This window comes from Callithrix jacchus, chromosome 7, assembly GCF_049354715.1.
Source record: "Callithrix jacchus isolate 240 chromosome 7, calJac240_pri, whole genome shotgun sequence".
Taxonomy (NCBI): domain Eukaryota; kingdom Metazoa; phylum Chordata; class Mammalia; order Primates; family Cebidae; genus Callithrix; species Callithrix jacchus.
Genome location: NC_133508.1, coordinates 154,025,659 through 154,043,904, shown reverse-complemented (window position 1 = coordinate 154,043,904; position 18,246 = coordinate 154,025,659). Strand labels below are relative to the sequence as shown.

Genomic DNA, 18,246 nt, shown 5'->3' with positions numbered 1-18,246 from the left:
AAAAAAATGTGTCAGTGGGTTAGAAATAAGTAAAATGTTATTTCACACTTTATTGAGAGAAGCGATTTTCAAATAAGAGCCCTAGACTTGGAAGAAAGATATTAACATTAATAAGTCTCCCTTTTCTAGAGGCTTACAACATGCTAGGTACTTTTACTAGGATCCCTCAATAATTTTGATAATTTTGCCAGCAAATTTTACAATCCCTAGTTTGAGGATAGATAAGTACGAGGGGATACTTAGTGAAGGAACTTGTCAAAGTCATACAACTAACACATGGCAAAGACTAGATCTGGATTCAGGTCTGCCTGATCACAAAGGTAGCATTCCTTCCCTCTGCTTCAGATTGTAATCTAACTCTGGGTGGTGCTAAGAAGGCCTCGAGTCTTCTTTTACAGGTTATTTCATTTAATTTAACGGTCAATATGGAAGGCCTTTCAAGTAACACACACCATGCTAGGCAGGCACCAGAGATGTAAAGACACATAGGATACCCCCATGGGCGGCTTCCTTATAACACTCTAAGTGGCCCCAGAGGTACGCACAGGGTGCTAGAGCAGCACGAAGGAGAGGTGCCTGGCACAACTGGGGGTGCTGGGAAAGATTTCTGAATGCAATACCTGATCTAGCTCTTGGACCATGATGAGAGTAAGCTGTAGCCTCTACCACAGGGATCAGCAGACGCAACTGGGAACCGTCCCTGGGAGATGAGCCTTCAATTTAACAGAATCCAAACCTGCCCTTCAAAACACTCTAGGCTAAAACATGATGACAAGGAAATAAAACACAATGCCAAAGGGATTCTGAGTCTGGCTGGAATGATGATTTCTAGAGAAAAAGAAATGGCATAATTCCACCGATTCCTACCTCGCACAGAATGAGATTTTTGGTGGCCTGGTCAGGGGCTAAGTAACAGAAGCAATCTCAAAAATTGAAGAAAGGGTGCTCTATGAAATAATGTTTAAATTCTATCTCAAAACTGTGCCCACTGACAATGAGCAGCGAAAGCAGGATATCTTCTGCCTCCTCAACAAAGTACGGTGGGCCTTAGAAGATAAGAAAAGTTATTCTAGTTCCTTTAATTCTTTGTCTTCTTGTAAGAACTTCTACATATTTATTGCTAATTGGGTTTATGGAGTTTCATCTACATAGAGCTAATAATCTCAGCTCCTGTGACTAACAAACTACACACAGACTACTCACAAACCCGCTGCTGGTAACACCCACAAACCCACTGCTGGTAATACTCACAAACCCTGTGCTGGTAACACCCACAAACCCTGTGCTGGTAACACCCACAAACCCTGTGCTGGTAATACTCACAAACCCGCTGCTGGTAACACTCATAAACCCGCTGCTTGTAACACCCACAAACCCTCTGCTGGTAACACCAACAAACCCTCTGCTGGTAATACTCACAAACCCTGTGCTGGTAACACTCACAAACCCGCTGCTGGTAACACTCACAAACCCTCTGCTGGTAATACTCACAAACCCTGTGCTGGTAACACTCACAAACCCTCTGCTGGTATAACACCCACAAACCCTCTGCTGGTAACACTCACAAACCCTCTGCTGGTAACACCCACAAACCCTCTGCTGGTAATACTCACAAACCCTGTGCTGGTAATACTCACAAACCCTGTGCTGGTAATACTGACAAACCCTCTGCTGGTAATACTCACAAACCCTCTGCTGGTAATACTCACAAACCCTCTGCTGGTAATACTCACAAACCCTGTGCTGGTAACACTCACAAACCCTCTGCTGGTAATACTCACAAACCCTGTGCTGGTAACACTCACAAACCCTCTGCTGGTAATACTCACAAACCCTCTGCTGGTAACACTCACAAACCCTGTGCTGGTAACACTCACAAACCCTGTGCTGGTAACACTCACAAACCCTCTGCTGGTAATACCCACACACCCTCTGCTGGTAATACTCACAAACCCTCTGCTGGTAACACCCACAAACCCTCTGCTGGTAACACCCACAAACCCTGTGCTGGTAACACTCACAAACCCTCTGCTGGTAACACCCACAAACCCTGTGCTGGTAACACTCACAAACCCTCTGCTGGTAACACCCACAAACCCTGTGCTGGTAACACTCACAAACCCTCTGCTGGTAATACTCACAAACCCTGTGCTGGTAATACTCACAAACCCTCTGCTGGTAATACTCACAAACCCTCTGCTGGTAACACTCACAAACCCTCTGCTGGTAACACTCACAAACCCTGTGCTGGTAACACTCACAAACCCTGTGCTGGTATAACACCCACAAACCCTCTGCTGGTATAACACCCACAAACCCTGTGCTGGTAACACCCACAAACCCTCTGCTGGTAACACCCACAAACCCTCTGCTGGTAACACTCACAAACCCTGTGCTGGTAACACTCACAAACCCTGTGCTGGTAACACTCACAAACCCTGTGCTGGTATAACACCCACAAACCCTCTGCTGGTATAACACCCACAAACCCTGTGCTGGTAATACCCACACACCCTCTGCTGGTAATACTCACACACCCTCTGCTGGTAACACTCACAAACCCTGTGCTGGTAACACTCACAAACCCTGTGCTGGTAACACTCACAAACCCTGTGCTGGTATAACACCCACAAACCCTCTGCTGGTATAACACCCACAAACCCTGTGCTGGTAATACCCACACACCCTCTGCTGGTAATACTCACAAACCCTCTGCTGGTAATACTCACAAACCCTCTGCTGGTAATACTCACAAACCCGCTGCTGGTAATACTCACAAACCCGCTGCTGGTAACACTCACAAACCCTCTGCTGGTAACACTCACAAACCCGGTGCTGGTAATACTCACAAACCCTCTGCTGGTAACACTCACAAACCCTCTGCTGGTAACACTCACAAACCCTCTGCTGGTAATACTCACAAACCCTCTGCTGGTAATACTCACAAACCCTCTGCTGGTAACACCCACAAACCCTCTGCTGGTAACACTCACAAACCCTCTGCTGGTAATACTCACAAACCCGCTGCTGGTAATACTCACAAACCCGCTGCTGGTAATACTCACAAACCCTCTGCTGGTAACACTCACAAACCCTCTGCTGGTAACACCCACAAACCCTGTGCTGGTAACACTCACAAACCCTCTGCTGGTAACACCCACAAACCCTCTGCTGGTAATACTCACAAACCCTGTGCTGGTAATACTGACAAACCCTCTGCTGGTAATACTCACAAACCCTCTGCTGGTAATACTCACAAACCCTCTGCTGGTAACACTCACAAACCCTCTGCTGGTAACACTCACAAACCCTCTGCTGGTAACACTCACAAACCCTCTGCTGGTAACACCCACAAACCCTGTGCTGGTAACACTCACAAACCCTCTGCTGGTAACACCCACAAACCCTCTGCTGGTAATACTCACAAACCCTGTGCTGGTAATACTGACAAACCCTCTGCTGGTAATACTCACAAACCCTCTGCTGGTAATACTCACAAACCCTCTGCTGGTAACACTCACAAACCCTCTGCTGGTAACACTCACAAACCCTCTGCTGGTAACACTCACAAACCCTGTGCTGGTAACACTCACAAACCCTGTGCTGGTATAACACCCACAAACCCTCTGCTGGTATAACACCCACAAACCCTGTGCTGGTAACACCCACACACCCTCTGCTGGTAATACTCACAAACCCTCTGCTGGTAATACTCACAAACCCTCTGCTGGTAATACTCACAAACCCGCTGCTGGTAATACTCACAAACCCGCTGCTGGTAACACTCACAAACCCTCTGCTGGTAACACTCACAAACCCGGTGCTGGTAATACTCACAAACCCTCTGCTGGTAACACTCACAAACCCTCTGCTGGTAACACTCACAAACCCTCTGCTGGTAATACTCACAAACCCTCTGCTGGTAACACTCACAAACCCTCTGCTGGTAACACTCACAAACCCTCTGCTGGTAACACTCACAAACCCTCTGCTGGTAATACTCACAAACCCGCTGCTGGTAATACTCACAAACCCTCTGCTGGTAACACCCACAAACCCTCTGCTGGTAACACTCACAAACCCTCTGCTGGTAACACCCACAAACCCTGTGCTGGTAACACTCACAAACCCTCTGCTGGTAATACTCACAAACCCTCTGCTGGTAACACCCACAAACCCTCTGCTGGTAACACTCACAAACCCTCTGCTGGTAATACTCACAAACCCGCTGCTGGTAATACTCACAAACCCGCTGCTGGTAATACTCACAAACCCTCTGCTGGTAACACTCACAAACCCTCTGCTGGTAACACCCACAAACCCTGTGCTGGTAACACTCACAAACCCTCTGCTGGTAACACCCACAAACCCTCTGCTGGTAATACTCACAAACCCTCTGCTGGTAATACTCACAAACCCTCTGCTGGTAATACTCACAAACCCGCTGCTGGTAATACTCACAAACCCTGTGCTGGTAATACCCACACACCCTCTGCTGGTAATACTCACAAACCCTCTGCTGGTAATACTCACAAACCCGCTGCTGGTAACACTCACAAACCCTCTGCTGGTAACACTCACAAACCCTGTGCTGGTAATACTCACAAACCCGCTGCTGGTAATACTCACAAACCCTCTGCTGGTAATACTCACAAACCCGCTGCTGGTAATACTCACAAACCCGCTGCTGGTAACACTCACAAACCCGCTGCTGGTAATACCCACACACCCTCTGCTGGTAATACTCACAAACCCTGTGCTGGTAATACCCACACACCCTCTGCTGGTAACACTCACAAACCCTGAGCTGGTAACACCCACAAACCCTGTGCTGGTAACACCCACAAACCCTGTGCTGGTAACACCCACAAACCCTGTGCTGGTAATACTCACAAACCCTGTGCTGGTAATACCCACAGACCCGCCGCTGGTAATACCCACAGACCCGCCCTCTGCTGGTAATACCCACAGATCCGCCCTCTGCTGGTAATACCCACAGATCCGCCCTCTGCTGGTAATACCCACAGACCCGCCCTCTGCTGGTAATACCCACAGATCCGCCCTCTGCTGGTAATACCCACAGATCCGCCCTCTGCTGGTAATACCCACAGATCCGCCCTCTGCTGGTAATACCCACAGATCCGCCCTCTGCTGGTAATACCCACAGATCCGCCGCTGGTAATACCCACAGATCCGCCGCTGGTAATACTCACACACCCTCTGCTGGTAATACTCACACACCCTCTGCTGGTAATACTCACAAACCCTCTGCTGGTAATACCCACAAACCCTCTGCTGGTAATACTCACAAACCCTCTGCTGGTAACACCCACAAACCCTCTGCTGGTAACACCCACAAACCCTGTGCTGGTAATACCCACAAACCCTCTGCTGGTAATACTCACAAACCCTCTGCTGGTAACACTCACAAACCCTCTGCTGGTAATACCCACAAACCCTCTGCTGGTAATACTCACAAACCCTCTGCTGGTAATACTCAGTACTGTCTCAGATTTCAGTATTCAACATTGAATTGACACCTATATTAAAACTTGTAAACATGAAACTCAAGAAATACTGCACCATGAAACGAGTTCTGGTTTTAGATGGAAAGAAACTCTAATTACCACAGAGCAATCAGCAGATACTGCATACGACAACACCATCAAGGTATGCACGTACATCAGAGGGTCTATGTGTGTATGTGTGCATTCTCCGCGGTGCACTTCATGTTCATCCACACCTACTCACCATTTTTGGTTAATCAAGTAGATGCAGAGAGGGTAAGATGGAATCTCTATGAGGCCAGACAGGGCCAGGTTGGCATAAATACTTCCACCTAGATCACCCGCACTCAGAGTTAGGCCATAATACACCAAGCTGCACACAAACCTGCAATTGGGAGTCAAAGGACCAGGAGGTAAAAGAAAAGAAGGACAACAGAAAAGCACATAAAAATTTGCCAGAGAAGATTCAAATACTGGTTCAATGTAACTGCTTAATCTGCTGCAGGCAATAAGCTTGTCCCTCCTACTAATTTTTCTATCGCAATACAAATTTCAACACTAGTGAAAAAAAAACAAAAAATAATGGGGCCTTGGAAATAATTTGAGCTATGTCTATACGTTATTTAAATCAAATGGATGGCCAGCCCCTTAAAGAAGAAAGACATTGTATGTGCTTTCAGCAAGCATTTCTGCAATTAATAGAACACAATGACCCTATTCTTTATTAATGCACCAATTTATGGAACACTTGCTAGAGACAATCGTAATATTATCAAAATGATTCTAAAAAAGAACCCCCATGGAGAAAGTCAACAGAGAATGGTCTTAAGAATGTGAGCTGAGAAGTGGCTGGTTCTTCAGTGGGTCACCCACTGGCCAGAAATGACTGGCACTTCAATCCCCAATGATCCAGATACTTCCCATTTTAACCCCATCCTGCATTCAGCAGGTGCACATGCTATGGACTCCCAGAACAGGTAAGAAAAATTAAAGGTCACAGCAAAGGCAGGATCTTCTAGAAGGATCAACTGAGGAAGGGTCACTTGAAAAGTCAAAATTTATTTGTGTATACCGTTCCTGAAACAAATACTTAGGGAACACCTCTTGGGTGGCAGGCATTGTGCCAGGCACCAAGCCTCTCTCCTACAATCCTGGAACTAAAGTGCTGAGGAAGCCAAGTGTCAACCTGAAGATCCAATTCAGGGCTTCCTCAAACACAGTAAAGGTGGTGGTAGGAACTTCTATGCCTAGGAAACTGCATTATTACAATAAAACAAACAAAAAATTAACAAAAATAAAACCCTGAAACTGGGCTTTACAAAAATATGAATATATTTGGTAAACCATCAATTTTTATACAAGCAGTAAAACACCCAACCTTTGTTAAGTTAATCAGTTTTTATGCTTTTGCAGCGCAGTTTGATCAGAGTTTATTAAGGGAACATTCTCATTTGCTTCTCTTTAGTTTTCCTTAGAGAAATTCTAATGAGCTATGGCTATAATGAGATCAATCAGGAAAGGCAAAGTTTTATTTCCATCTCTGCTTAATCTCAGAAGTGGGCCAAATACCCCAGGCTATGGTACTGTAAGTAGAGAGAGATGTAAGGAAGAGAGACCCTCAAGCTGGAGTGGTTAGCAGTCCAGCCCTCCCTAGCAAATAAGCCAGAAGCAGTTCATCCCTCCCTAGCAAATGAGCCAGAAGTATTACGCATGACTTCTTACTGAGATGAAGTGTTATTCATATACCAAGGAGAATGGGCAGGACTGCAGCCAGGACATCACATGTAAGGATGCAAGGTGACACTACATGGTCTATTCTCACCGTCTCCCAGGTACCTTGCATGGAAGCAGAAGGCTAAATGAATTTAAATGCATGCAGTTTTCTAAAATGTTTTTAAATCCTTTCCACCTCCAGGAGAGACTTTCTGCTTACATAATGCTATTTCCCAGTCAGTTTTCTGTGTGTCTGTTCTGCATTTACAATAGAAATTCCAGCCATGAACACACACACACACACACACACACACACACACACACACACACCCCTATTTGAATCAAGCTGTGACAGTATCAAATCAGGGCAAGAATAGACAAGCCAGCTCAGGACAATACTGGAATTTAGTTCCCAGCTGGGGAGAGAGAGGACTGGGAGAGCATGAAAAATGGAAGGTCCCATTGTCCCCAGGGCTGGGCCTCTGCTCTGCAAGTTGCCTTCATCAGAGTTGGTCATTGGGATCCATAATTACAGCTATTAAAATCATTTCAATCCTCTTTATGACCCCCATACAAAATTTAAAATGCTTGCGTAATATTTAACAGTATATTTAGAGTATCAAAGAACTATTTAAAAAGGCACTACTGTGGAAAATAACCAAAGAAACACGTTTAACACAGAGGTATAATTTGAATCCCCAGTTAAGGCTTTCTTGAATGGCAGATCCACAGAAAAGATTTTAGAATTTTATAGCATCTTCAAAAAGAACAGCAATATATGGAATGACTGTCTTTATTATCACATGTTTTAACATTCTCAGCTTCGGGGAAGAAGTTTATTTGGCTGTGTAAGAAATAAAATGAACAGGGACAGTCTCCCGGCCCTAAGTCTAGGGTTTGTTTGTTATCCATCGAAGGCTAGAACCCAGAAGTTAATATACGTGGGGGAAAAAGAAAAATAGCGAATAATCTGCAACAAGTAGGTGGTTCCCCCAAGGCACAGGCTGTCTATGTGCTTTGCAAATGCAAAGTTCTATGGAGCCGTAAGTACCTGAACATACTTTGTAAGTATTTGCTTTTGAATAGGTAGAACCTCAAATTAGCAGCCCCTGTATGTGTTGTCAGCTTTGGCTTTGAACGGTTCTCTTAATCTCCATGCCTCCAAGCCTCAACATTTATTACGCATCTGTGATATTCCTAGGACTGTGATGGTTCTGGGAGGGAAAGCAGTGGCTGGTTAACATGGCCCACAGCCATACAGGTGGTAGCCACTGCTTGGGTAGAAAAAATATGATATAGAAAAACATCTTTGCAGCTTCTTATTCTAAAGCTCCTGTTCTTTGGAGCTTTATACAGAAGATCACTTTCAGATAAAATCACTTTTCTCTATCCCTGCAGGAAATGTAGTGTTCCATGCAGGTTTCATGGCAAATACATATAAGCCACAGCAAAGCAGTCCTGTAGGCTAGCAGGTATGACTTTGCCCAGATAACATTTATGGCACGTTAGTAGTTATGTACAATATCAAAACACATGCGTAATCCACAAATTGTATGCACCCATCCATTTCTCCTCTTTCTACAACTTCATTCTTTAAACGAAACCATCTAGAACCACTGAATGCAACTTATGCTGAGAGCATTTTGAGAGGCAGCTGGAAATAAGCTAAACAACCAGAAAAATCAGGTTCAGAGAGTGCTCATCAGTTCAATCACTGATTTACATATGTGGCTTAGGGTTTATCACTTCAAACTCCTGGGGTTCCATCTGTACAAGGGATCATATTTAACCCACCTCAGTGAGTGAGTGAGTGGGACTACCACAGAAAATGTAGCATGGAGCACCACAATCAGAATGTGCTAGCAAACTGCTTGATGCCAACACGAAAGGTAAGGACTTTTAAAGTCCTATTTAGAAACTCTTCTATTTCTGGCATGCTTGTTTGCTTTCTTTCCTTTTTTGCAGGGGAAGGGGAAGGGGCAGGGAGGCTTAAATATTTATGATAAATATCTCAAGAGCAAAGACATGCTTCCAATGTCTCCTTACTCAAGCTCAGTGGACCTGCCCATCAGGCACCATCACCTGCTGCTTGAGAAAGACAAGCAGAACACCAGGTGCTAAGGATCAGGGCCTTGCTTTTGAGAAAACCACCTCAAGCTAACAAAGAGGTAAAATTCTCTGTAGGCCTGAAGAAGGAGCAGGATATCAAGAGAAGCTTTAGCAACCATAAAGAGCAACAGAACAGGCTTTAGTATAATTACCAGATGAACATCAGGATCAGAGTGTGTCCTAAGAGGACCCGGTAACGAAACAGACCCAGGAAACTTCCAGTCTCTCTGCAGCTCCTGTTGGCTGGGTGTGTTAGTGAGAAGGTGCACTTGACTTTGCGATTCCTCTTGGCAATGAGGTACAGCGCCTCTTCAGCCTCACTCAGTCGACCCTGGGAGTATAACCAACGAGGTGATTCAGGAATGAATCTGAAAGAGATGTCATTAAAGGCTGTATATTCATATAGGTACACGTGCACAGGAAGGAGACAAATCACCTACTCAGTACGCAGATTCCTGCACCACAAATGGATTCCACGTTAGACTTAAAGATTGGCTCTCCCAGTGACCTATGCAATAGAAAGGGCTATTTTCAACAGCATGCTAACATTAAATGGTAGTCTACTTTATTGCTGAAAACCAAGAACATGCTTTTACAATTGCAGTTAAAAAAGCAAACAGTATGCATTTATTTTTAAATAAACTTAGTATGTGAATTTTAATATGTTAAAGCTATAGGACTGGATAATGAAAATTCTTCATAAAGCATGGGTCAGAGGCCTGGCTCTAAATCCTAGCCGAGTGTCGTCTGAATAATAACTGTGGAGACACTGGGTTGTTTTTTTTTTTTTTTTTGAGACAGAGTTTCGCTCTTGTGACCCAGGCTGGAGTGCAATGGCGCAATGTCGGCTCAGCACAATCTCCGCCTCCTGGGTTCAGGCAATTCTCCTGCCTCAGCCTCCCGAGTAGCTGGGATTACAGGTACGCGCCACCATGCCCAGCTAATTTTTTGTATCTTTAGTAGAGACGGGGTCTCACCATGTTGACCAGGATGGTCTCGATCTCTTGACCTCATGATCCACCCGCCTCGGCCTCCCAAAGTGCTGGGATTACAGGTGTGAGCCACCGCGCCCGGCCTGTTTTTTTTTTTTTTTTTTAAGTTCTGGAAAAGCCTCACAAAGAAGATAGAAATCTTTATTATCTCACCGGAAAAAAAGTTTAAACTGAAATGTTTTTAACAGTGTGACGTTATGTGGGAGGTAGAGATTATTTTAAGACCACACGTAAAGATGAAACCAAGTTTACCAAAGCTACTTTTGAGTGTTTGTTGCTTCAAAATACTCAGATCACCTGACACGCTGGCTTTCATATGTCCTGAGGATATTTCCTGGTCCCCTAAGACTTAAAGAATAACGTTATTTCCTGGCCAACTTCTAGTTACAAAACCACAGTTACTTTCTAATATAACTATAAAGTGTTGGACAGTTATATTGCCACTGATATAGCCAAACAGTTTTAAAACTTATCTATTATGTATCTTTTTGCCTCTTCCCCATTTTGCCTACACTTTGAGAGGACTTCCCAAAGAGAAAACCAATCCAGGGATATGGAAGCCTTGTTTTCAAGACCCAAATCAAGGTTTTGGTTTTCTTTTTTAAATCTCATTTGACATTATTTGCCTAAAATGAAACTTAGATGAATAAGACTGGCTATTTAAGGTGCTTCAGAGAATTCACTCTGCCTTCTAATAAGGATAGTGAATTAGCAGCAAACACTACAGGATTTGGAAACTTAATGGACAGCCAGTCTGTCAAAAACCATTTACTGAACATTTCAGTTTTGTACAGAGCAATGTCATAGGTGCTGAAAGGAAAGACACTGGAAACTAAAAGGCAGGAATCTTCCCAGGAGCTTTGCTACTGGGTGAAGGAATATTCATGCATGATACTTGATTGTCAGCAAAAGCAGGAACAAAGGCCATCTACAACATCCTGAAAAACCCTTTCATTTACTTCTTCATTGCCATTTGATTATTATTACTGACAAACAAATTAATAATCAAGTGAAACATTGTTCTGTTGAAGTTAGATCTGCAGATTATGAGTGGGATTAATTGGCCCTATCCACAGGGCCATTTAGGAGCTGTCATGTGAAACCACTTGATTATGTCTAAATGAAAGAGGACTATTTATAAATATATAGAAAAAACATATGATAATAAAAATTAATTATTTTGGGGAGGATTGGGAGGAGTAAAAAAGAAACACAGCTGGGTACAGTGCCTCACACCTGTAATCCTAGCACTTTGGGAGGCCAAGGCAGAAGGATCACTTGAGGTTGGGAGTCTGAGACCAGCCTGACCAACATGGAAAAACCCCATCTCTACTAAAAATACAAAAACAGCCAGGTGTGGTGGCAGGTGCCTGTGATCCCAGCTACTCAGGAGGCTGAGGCAGGAGAATCACTTGAACCTGGGAGGTGGAGGCTGCAGTAAGCCAAGATCATGCCATTGCACTCCAGACTGGGCAACAAGAGCAAAACTCTGTCTCAAAAAAAGAAAAGAAAAGAAAAAGAAACAACAGAAAATATGTTAAAATACTCACAGTCATTATCTTCGGGTTACATAAATCATTTACCCCTACCCTTAGCCTCTCTGTGTTTTCAAAATTGTTTATAAGAAATAAAAATTACTTTTAAAGCTTTATAAATCATTTTAAAGATGATATTTGAGAGAAACTAAGGCTAGAAATTTGGCTCTGAGTTAGTAAAACTATTTCCACCTGGCGAAGGGTTTCTCTTGATCATGAAAACTTAAGGCCTTATATTTCTCTGCACTTTGAGAGGCCAATAAGCTTGCTTATGAATAGAGTCACCTAGTTGCCAGTGGACAGATTTGGAAATCAGAGTTCCAACACATGCAGACTATACATACAAACAGTAAGACATGTTTTAAAAAAGTGAGCAGGCCTCTGATCATGCTGTCTTCTACATAGCAGCAGGGTCATCTGTGTCATGGGCTCCTTTGAAAGCTAAAATGCTCATTTCACAATGTTGCCCCATTCAAAAATGCTCCCTAAATATCGTGAAATTAAGGGAACCCTGGTTTTCAGGAAAAAAGTAAATCTCAAATTGAAGTATTGTGAAAATAAGAAATTTTTAAGTCAGATAAAAATGTTTCTGGTAAACAAGTAAGGTATATAATGTGACTTCCTATGTTGCTGATGAAAAATTCTGAATGCGACTCCAAATGTTTCTGCGCCAACATCTGTGCAATGTTCGAGGATCTACTGTGTGGAAACCCCGGGCTTTGGTACTGGGGGAAACGTAATCATGGAGCAAAGAGCCTGCTGCTGTTGGAGAGCTCTCAGTTTAGAAAGAGAGAACGTAGCTCCAGTATGAGGCAGAAACACAAGGACCACCCAAAAGGTATGGGTGAACACTGTGGAATTCACAAAAGAAAGAATGACTTGTAGCTGAGGCTATGATCAGGAAAAGACGGAGTGGACAGCATTTGAGCAAATCAGGATGGTGGAGTACTTGTTAATAAGAGGATCTGGACAGAAGATTGTCGAAAAAGCAGGCACAGCACTGAGTAGCGGCACGGAGTGGAAAAGCCTAAGGAACAAGTAGAGCAGTGTGCCTGAACATGGGATGGGAATAAATTAGGAAAGATAAATTGGAGGCTGACTGTGTGAAGCCTTACGTTCCAGGCCTAGCGGAGTAAGCATATATTTAAATCTCATGAGTTCTTTTCTCTCTCCTTTTTATTTTTCACGACCTGAACTCACTTCCTGGTGAGGTGATGTCTCCACTTAGTGCTAAGCAGTAACTAACTCAGACTATATTTAAAAAACGAAAAGCAGAACAGCTCAGATCATCCAGTGAACTGGTGCTGCTACTGAAGGGGAGATGAGAGCCAGACAGGACGGAGAAGGAGGAAACTTACTAAATATTTTAAGAGAAAATTTATTTATTCATCAATATCTACATGAATGTTTATTAAGTCTAAGTAATAAAGCAGGCACCCATTTATTACTTTCAAAAATTTATAATATACAAATTAATAAAATCATATTAGCTTCCCTTTCTAATAAAATTATCTCATTCAAATTCATATAAGTAAAAATATATTTAATAAATTTTGTTTTTAAAATATAGGCTATTTCAACTGTATTCATTTTTTCACTTAATATTCTCTTGCTCAAAAATAGTATGAAAAATTTCAGTTTAGTCCCCACCAAATCTCAGTGTAGAACGTGGATAAAGAGCTACTAAATTAAAGAGCTATCTGAATTAAAACACTACTACAGGTCGCTTTCGCTTTATGGCATAGATGAAAGCAGGAATTATTGGCTGAAAATTTTGTTTATGTCAAAGATTTTGATGATTCTCATTAGAGATCTGATATCTCAGGGAAGAAAAGCCTTTCATATATCACATTAAAACTTCTGGTGAAATGGGCTAGGTTGATGGCTTGCCTTGTAACATCTGGGTCTCTTAGAGGGCCACGGTATGACACCTTGCCATGGGCAGTTATTTATAGGGTCCTTCCCTGACCAGGGAATCATCCTGGCACTGCTATGAAGCCCTGCACTCTTAAGGATTTCTCCCATATCTGAGACTCTTCCAGAGTCGACACTTTGAGGCCCTGAAATGACACTCATCTGTAGGATGACCCGTTGTCACTACACATCCAATAAGAATACACTGCTCTACAAAATCATACCTGTCACACACCTAGCACATGATGTGATCCAGCCAGAAGACCTTTAAGGTTGGGGTGTTAGGTTAAAAAAGCCACTGGTTGCCTATGCCAACAATGTGAAGGTTACAATGCAGTCTATTGAGAGGTTACTTTAAACAAGGGATACCTGCATTCTGAATTAATTAAGCGTCTCTCTTCCCAGGAGCTGCCAAGAATTGGAGCACTTGCAGAATTTAGTTCTTCACCAAAGTCAGTGCAGGCAAGCTCCTGAAAGGGAATAACGCTGCTCATTGACCCATATCCTATTAAGACATTGCTTTGGCTTATTAAATTAAAACTCTAAGAGGAAAGACTACTTACAAAGATAAGAGAAAGACCACTGTTCCCTGCAGGTTAACCAGAACAGCTAGCGTCCTCCAGGAGCGGATGAAGTACCCTAAAAGGGCATACTGGGCAATGCCAACTGCAAAGAAGAGGCCGCCAATCGATCCTAATCCAGGGAAAAGAGAACTGTCACTGGAGAAAGCACCATCTGCAGCACCATTTCCAACCCCAAGTCACAGAGCCCATTTCTTCCCGGTAAGATGTCAGCCCTATCTGGCATAAGAGGAACACCAGAAAAGAAAAAAAAAACCTACACTAAGTTCAACATTAGAGAATGAAAGTATCATAGAGGCCAGAAAATTAGTGGAAATGAGGGAAGACAGATGAAAAATACAGACCATATGGGGGCATATAAATTTTAAGAGTTTGTCCAAATGCTTTCTGCGTTGCCTGTTGTACTGACATTTGCCTGAACCAGTGGCTGAGGCTTGGAAATACTTTTTGCCATATGAGCAATATGGTGTTTAGGTCATGAGGTTATCGTCATATGAGAACTTAATCTTTATCACAGAGGCTCTCCTTGAAGTTTCTTGAATCACAACCCATTCTCCTAATTCTCCCTACTGCCTTCTCTACTTAATTTATTACCAGAGGATACATGACATTTTGTATTTGTTTCTTGTCTGTCTTTCCCAAGCAGAAAATAAGCTCCCTTAAGCACAGATTTTTGTCAGTGTACTGCTGGAAAAATAGCGACCATAGAACTGTAAAGAATCTTATGCTTTTCGAAATAAATATTGAGACGGGTATTAAACCCACAGGCTTGCCCAACATTCTTGCAAACTATACCTCTGACACACTTTCTGTGACTGCAGCATCGCTACTAGTGGTAGTAATATTTATTGAGCATAATGCTTTCACGCACATTGTCCTATGAAGCAGGTACCGTCATCAACCATATACTGAAGTGGAAAATAGCTCACAGTGGTTAAGGAAAGCTGCCTAAGGACACAGAGCTGTAGGTAGCAAGGCCAGGACTTGTGCCCAGGCCTGTCTGACAGAGAAGCCTGCATCCTGCACCATTCTTCTCTTCTATCTCCCCTCTACAGAAAGGCAATTTCTATGGGCATTCCTCAGTAACAAAACTTTGTTGATCGTGTTACAAAAGTAATAAGCTTGTAAGACAAGTGTTTCCTTTGATTCCTATCCATAGCTTATTACTTTATAACAAATAAGCTTGTATACTGTTTGACCTAGTGAGGAAAGGGGGAGCTAGACAGGGAAGCTGATGTGACAGCATGTTCAGAATATGCGGTCCCATGAGTAGTGAGATGAGGATGGTGTGAGTTTCCTGGAAATGTAAGACAGTCAATAGCTACTATAGGTTCATTGCTGTAGATCAAACAGCTCCTGGCTTCCAAGAATAAGACTTCTTATCTGTCATTCCTCAGAACAGTCTTGACAACAATGGAGGCAAAAACAAGAAAGCCCAGAGGATGAGATGGTTTCAGAGGGACCGAGTTCAGATCCTAGTTCTGCTACATACCACTCTGACCTTGGGCAAATCACTAAATGTCCCTGAGCCTCATTTTAATGACTGGTGAAATAGAAATAATAATGCCCACCTCAAAGGGTAGTTTTTATTGGTTTCAGATGAAATAATGCATGTTATACAAATGTTGGTTGTAGTGTCCTACTATAATCTGGATTTAGCCCTTCTATTTATTAACCTCAAAAAAAAAGGCCATCTGAAAGCCTCCTGTTGAATCTATCATGGAATATTTTCTAACTGGTACTCCTTCTGAATTCCAAAAAGGCCCCACCCACTGTTGGAGAACTGACTTCCCTGACTTCATCTCTGTAGTTCAAACGGGGCCTGCCAATTATAGTTTCTCTAACTGCAGGGTGATCCCAATCAGCTGAGCCAATCAGGGGCCTAACCCAAGATTTTAAATACTAGACTTGGAGTTGCTGGGCCTTGTCTCTGACTACGCAGAGGAAGCTTCTCAGAGAGGATGGGAAGCTGAAACGAGACGCATCTGACTTCTCTGGTTCTGGGTATCTCCAATGCCTGGCTCTTCATGGTCTAGTTATTATATATGGTCTAATGAGCTCATATATAAGGGAAATCATTTCTAACCAAATGATTTCCCTTATATATGAGCTCATTAGAGTCTCTGCCACAATAAGTAAGATCTGGCATCAACTGGACATGATGGACAAGAAGAAATGATTGAGAGTTATCTAGTTTGGTGACCTTAAATACTGTGATGACAGGCAGAGGTCCCAGAAGACCATATAGCTTTTAGGTGGAAATAAAGTTGTAATTCTTATTTAAGGAGTCAATAAATATTCATATCTAATGTCCAGCAAGAAGCTGCACATATATATGCCTGTAAATGACAACAGAGAGGAGGCACAGAGATGAATATAATAAGGCTCTATGTTATTTGGCTTTAAAAAATTAATAAAAAAATAAACATTTCAAGTCATCTCTTCTGCATACTGTAATTCTGGAGTATCCTAGGTGGCTTTATAACCACCTATATGCCTTTAAGTACTATTCCTATTTTAAAATTTATTCTCTGCTTATTTTTAATTAATTTCAACTGTGCTATTCCTGCTCAGTTTGCACTAGTAAAAGCTAAATTTTGGCAGGTTAGAAAATAGTATATAGTTATGACTTCATTTTTGTAAATGGTACCAGTAATCCATCCAGTTTTCAAATACAGACCATGAAGTCTCCTTGAGTTATCTTGCTCTTCCCATCTCTGCCGATCCTTTTAGCAAGTCACATTCCCACCAAAATCCAGCTCAAACACATCCTCTTTCTTCTCCACTCCTTCCATCTTGCCTAAGCCACCCTGGTTTCATGTGGCCAACTACAGCAAACTACTAAATGATCTCTCAATTTCTGTACCTGCCAGAGTTATCTTTCTGTATATGAGATCCTATCACTCCTGTATTTAATATGCCCCACTGGCTTCCCACTGTACTTCAAGTACAAAAACAAATTCCTCATTGGCCCATCACAGGCCCTATGTCATCTGGTCCCTCCCAACCTCTTATTTTACTCTCCCTAACTCTCTACCCTGTAGCCATGAGAACCTTTTCAAAGAAGCTCCATTTAGCTAGAATATTATTCTCCCAGAATTTCACATGCCTAGGTCTTCCTCATCACTCATGTCTTAGACCAAACACCCACACTGAGGTTTTTTTCTAACTATCCTATTTAATGTAGCTACTCCCAGCAATTACTACCTAGCCCATTACCTTGCTCATTTTCTTCACTGTATTTCTAATTCTCAGAAATTATCAATGTGTTCCACCTTTCCTAAGTAAAGCATAAGCTCCATGAGAGCAAGAACTTCCCCCAACCCGTCCCTGTCTTTTCCACCTTTGTATCTAAAAAAAGCAGTATCTGGTACATGGCAGAATCCATTTAATAAATGAATACTGTGGAATAGACATGCAAAGGAAAAGCTCTAGAAGTATACACAGCAATATGTTAACCATGGGCACCTCTAGGGGAATAGGACTATATGTATACTTTAGTTTGTTGAAGTGTGCATATATTTCTTAATTATTTTACATTAATTTAAGAAAACAAATAATAAATATATTAATACGGAATTTTTCATAGCTTCAGTATTTTTGTTTTTCAATTCTCAATAATTTTCAGTCAATTAGCTGAAAATCCTTTCTGTTAAGTACTATACTGCAAACTGGTCAAAATGGATGCTTGCAGTTTGTACTTGTGCTTTTTTGTACATATTTACATATTGTTTTTTACATATTGCAAATATTTTGTAATAAGCATAATTTTTCAAACTGATTTTTACTGTCAAATAATCAGACTATTTCTAGCAAATCCCCTATTGCTGAACATTTAGGGTTTTCTCTGACTTCTTGCAATCCATAAGCATGTCTGAAGCCACAGGTGTAGATA

At 42.3% G+C, this 18,246-nt stretch overlaps 1 protein-coding gene across 9 annotated transcripts in view; it reads right to left on the bottom strand.

Moving 5' to 3' along the window:
• The window catches only part of SLC22A15 (solute carrier family 22 member 15), a 91,315-nt gene that overhangs the window by 25,625 nt on the left and 47,444 nt on the right, over positions 1-18,246 (bottom strand). For 7 of the 9 annotated variants that reach the window (XR_004727280.3, XR_013520360.1, XR_004727279.3 and 4 more), the window contains 3 exons: positions 14,334-14,463; positions 9,482-9,697; positions 5,752-5,892 (listed from right to left, as the gene is read on the bottom strand). Coding sequence is in view for 3 of the 9 variants with exons in the window: in XM_035252565.3 (XP_035108456.1) it covers positions 5,752-5,892; positions 9,482-9,697; positions 14,334-14,463 (487 nt within the window). In the remaining 6 variants the exon portion in view is untranslated. The remainder of the gene's footprint in view (positions 1-5,751; positions 5,893-9,481; positions 9,698-14,333; positions 14,464-18,246) is intronic. The other 2 variants (XR_013520362.1, XM_035252566.3) reach the window with 1 other exon arrangement.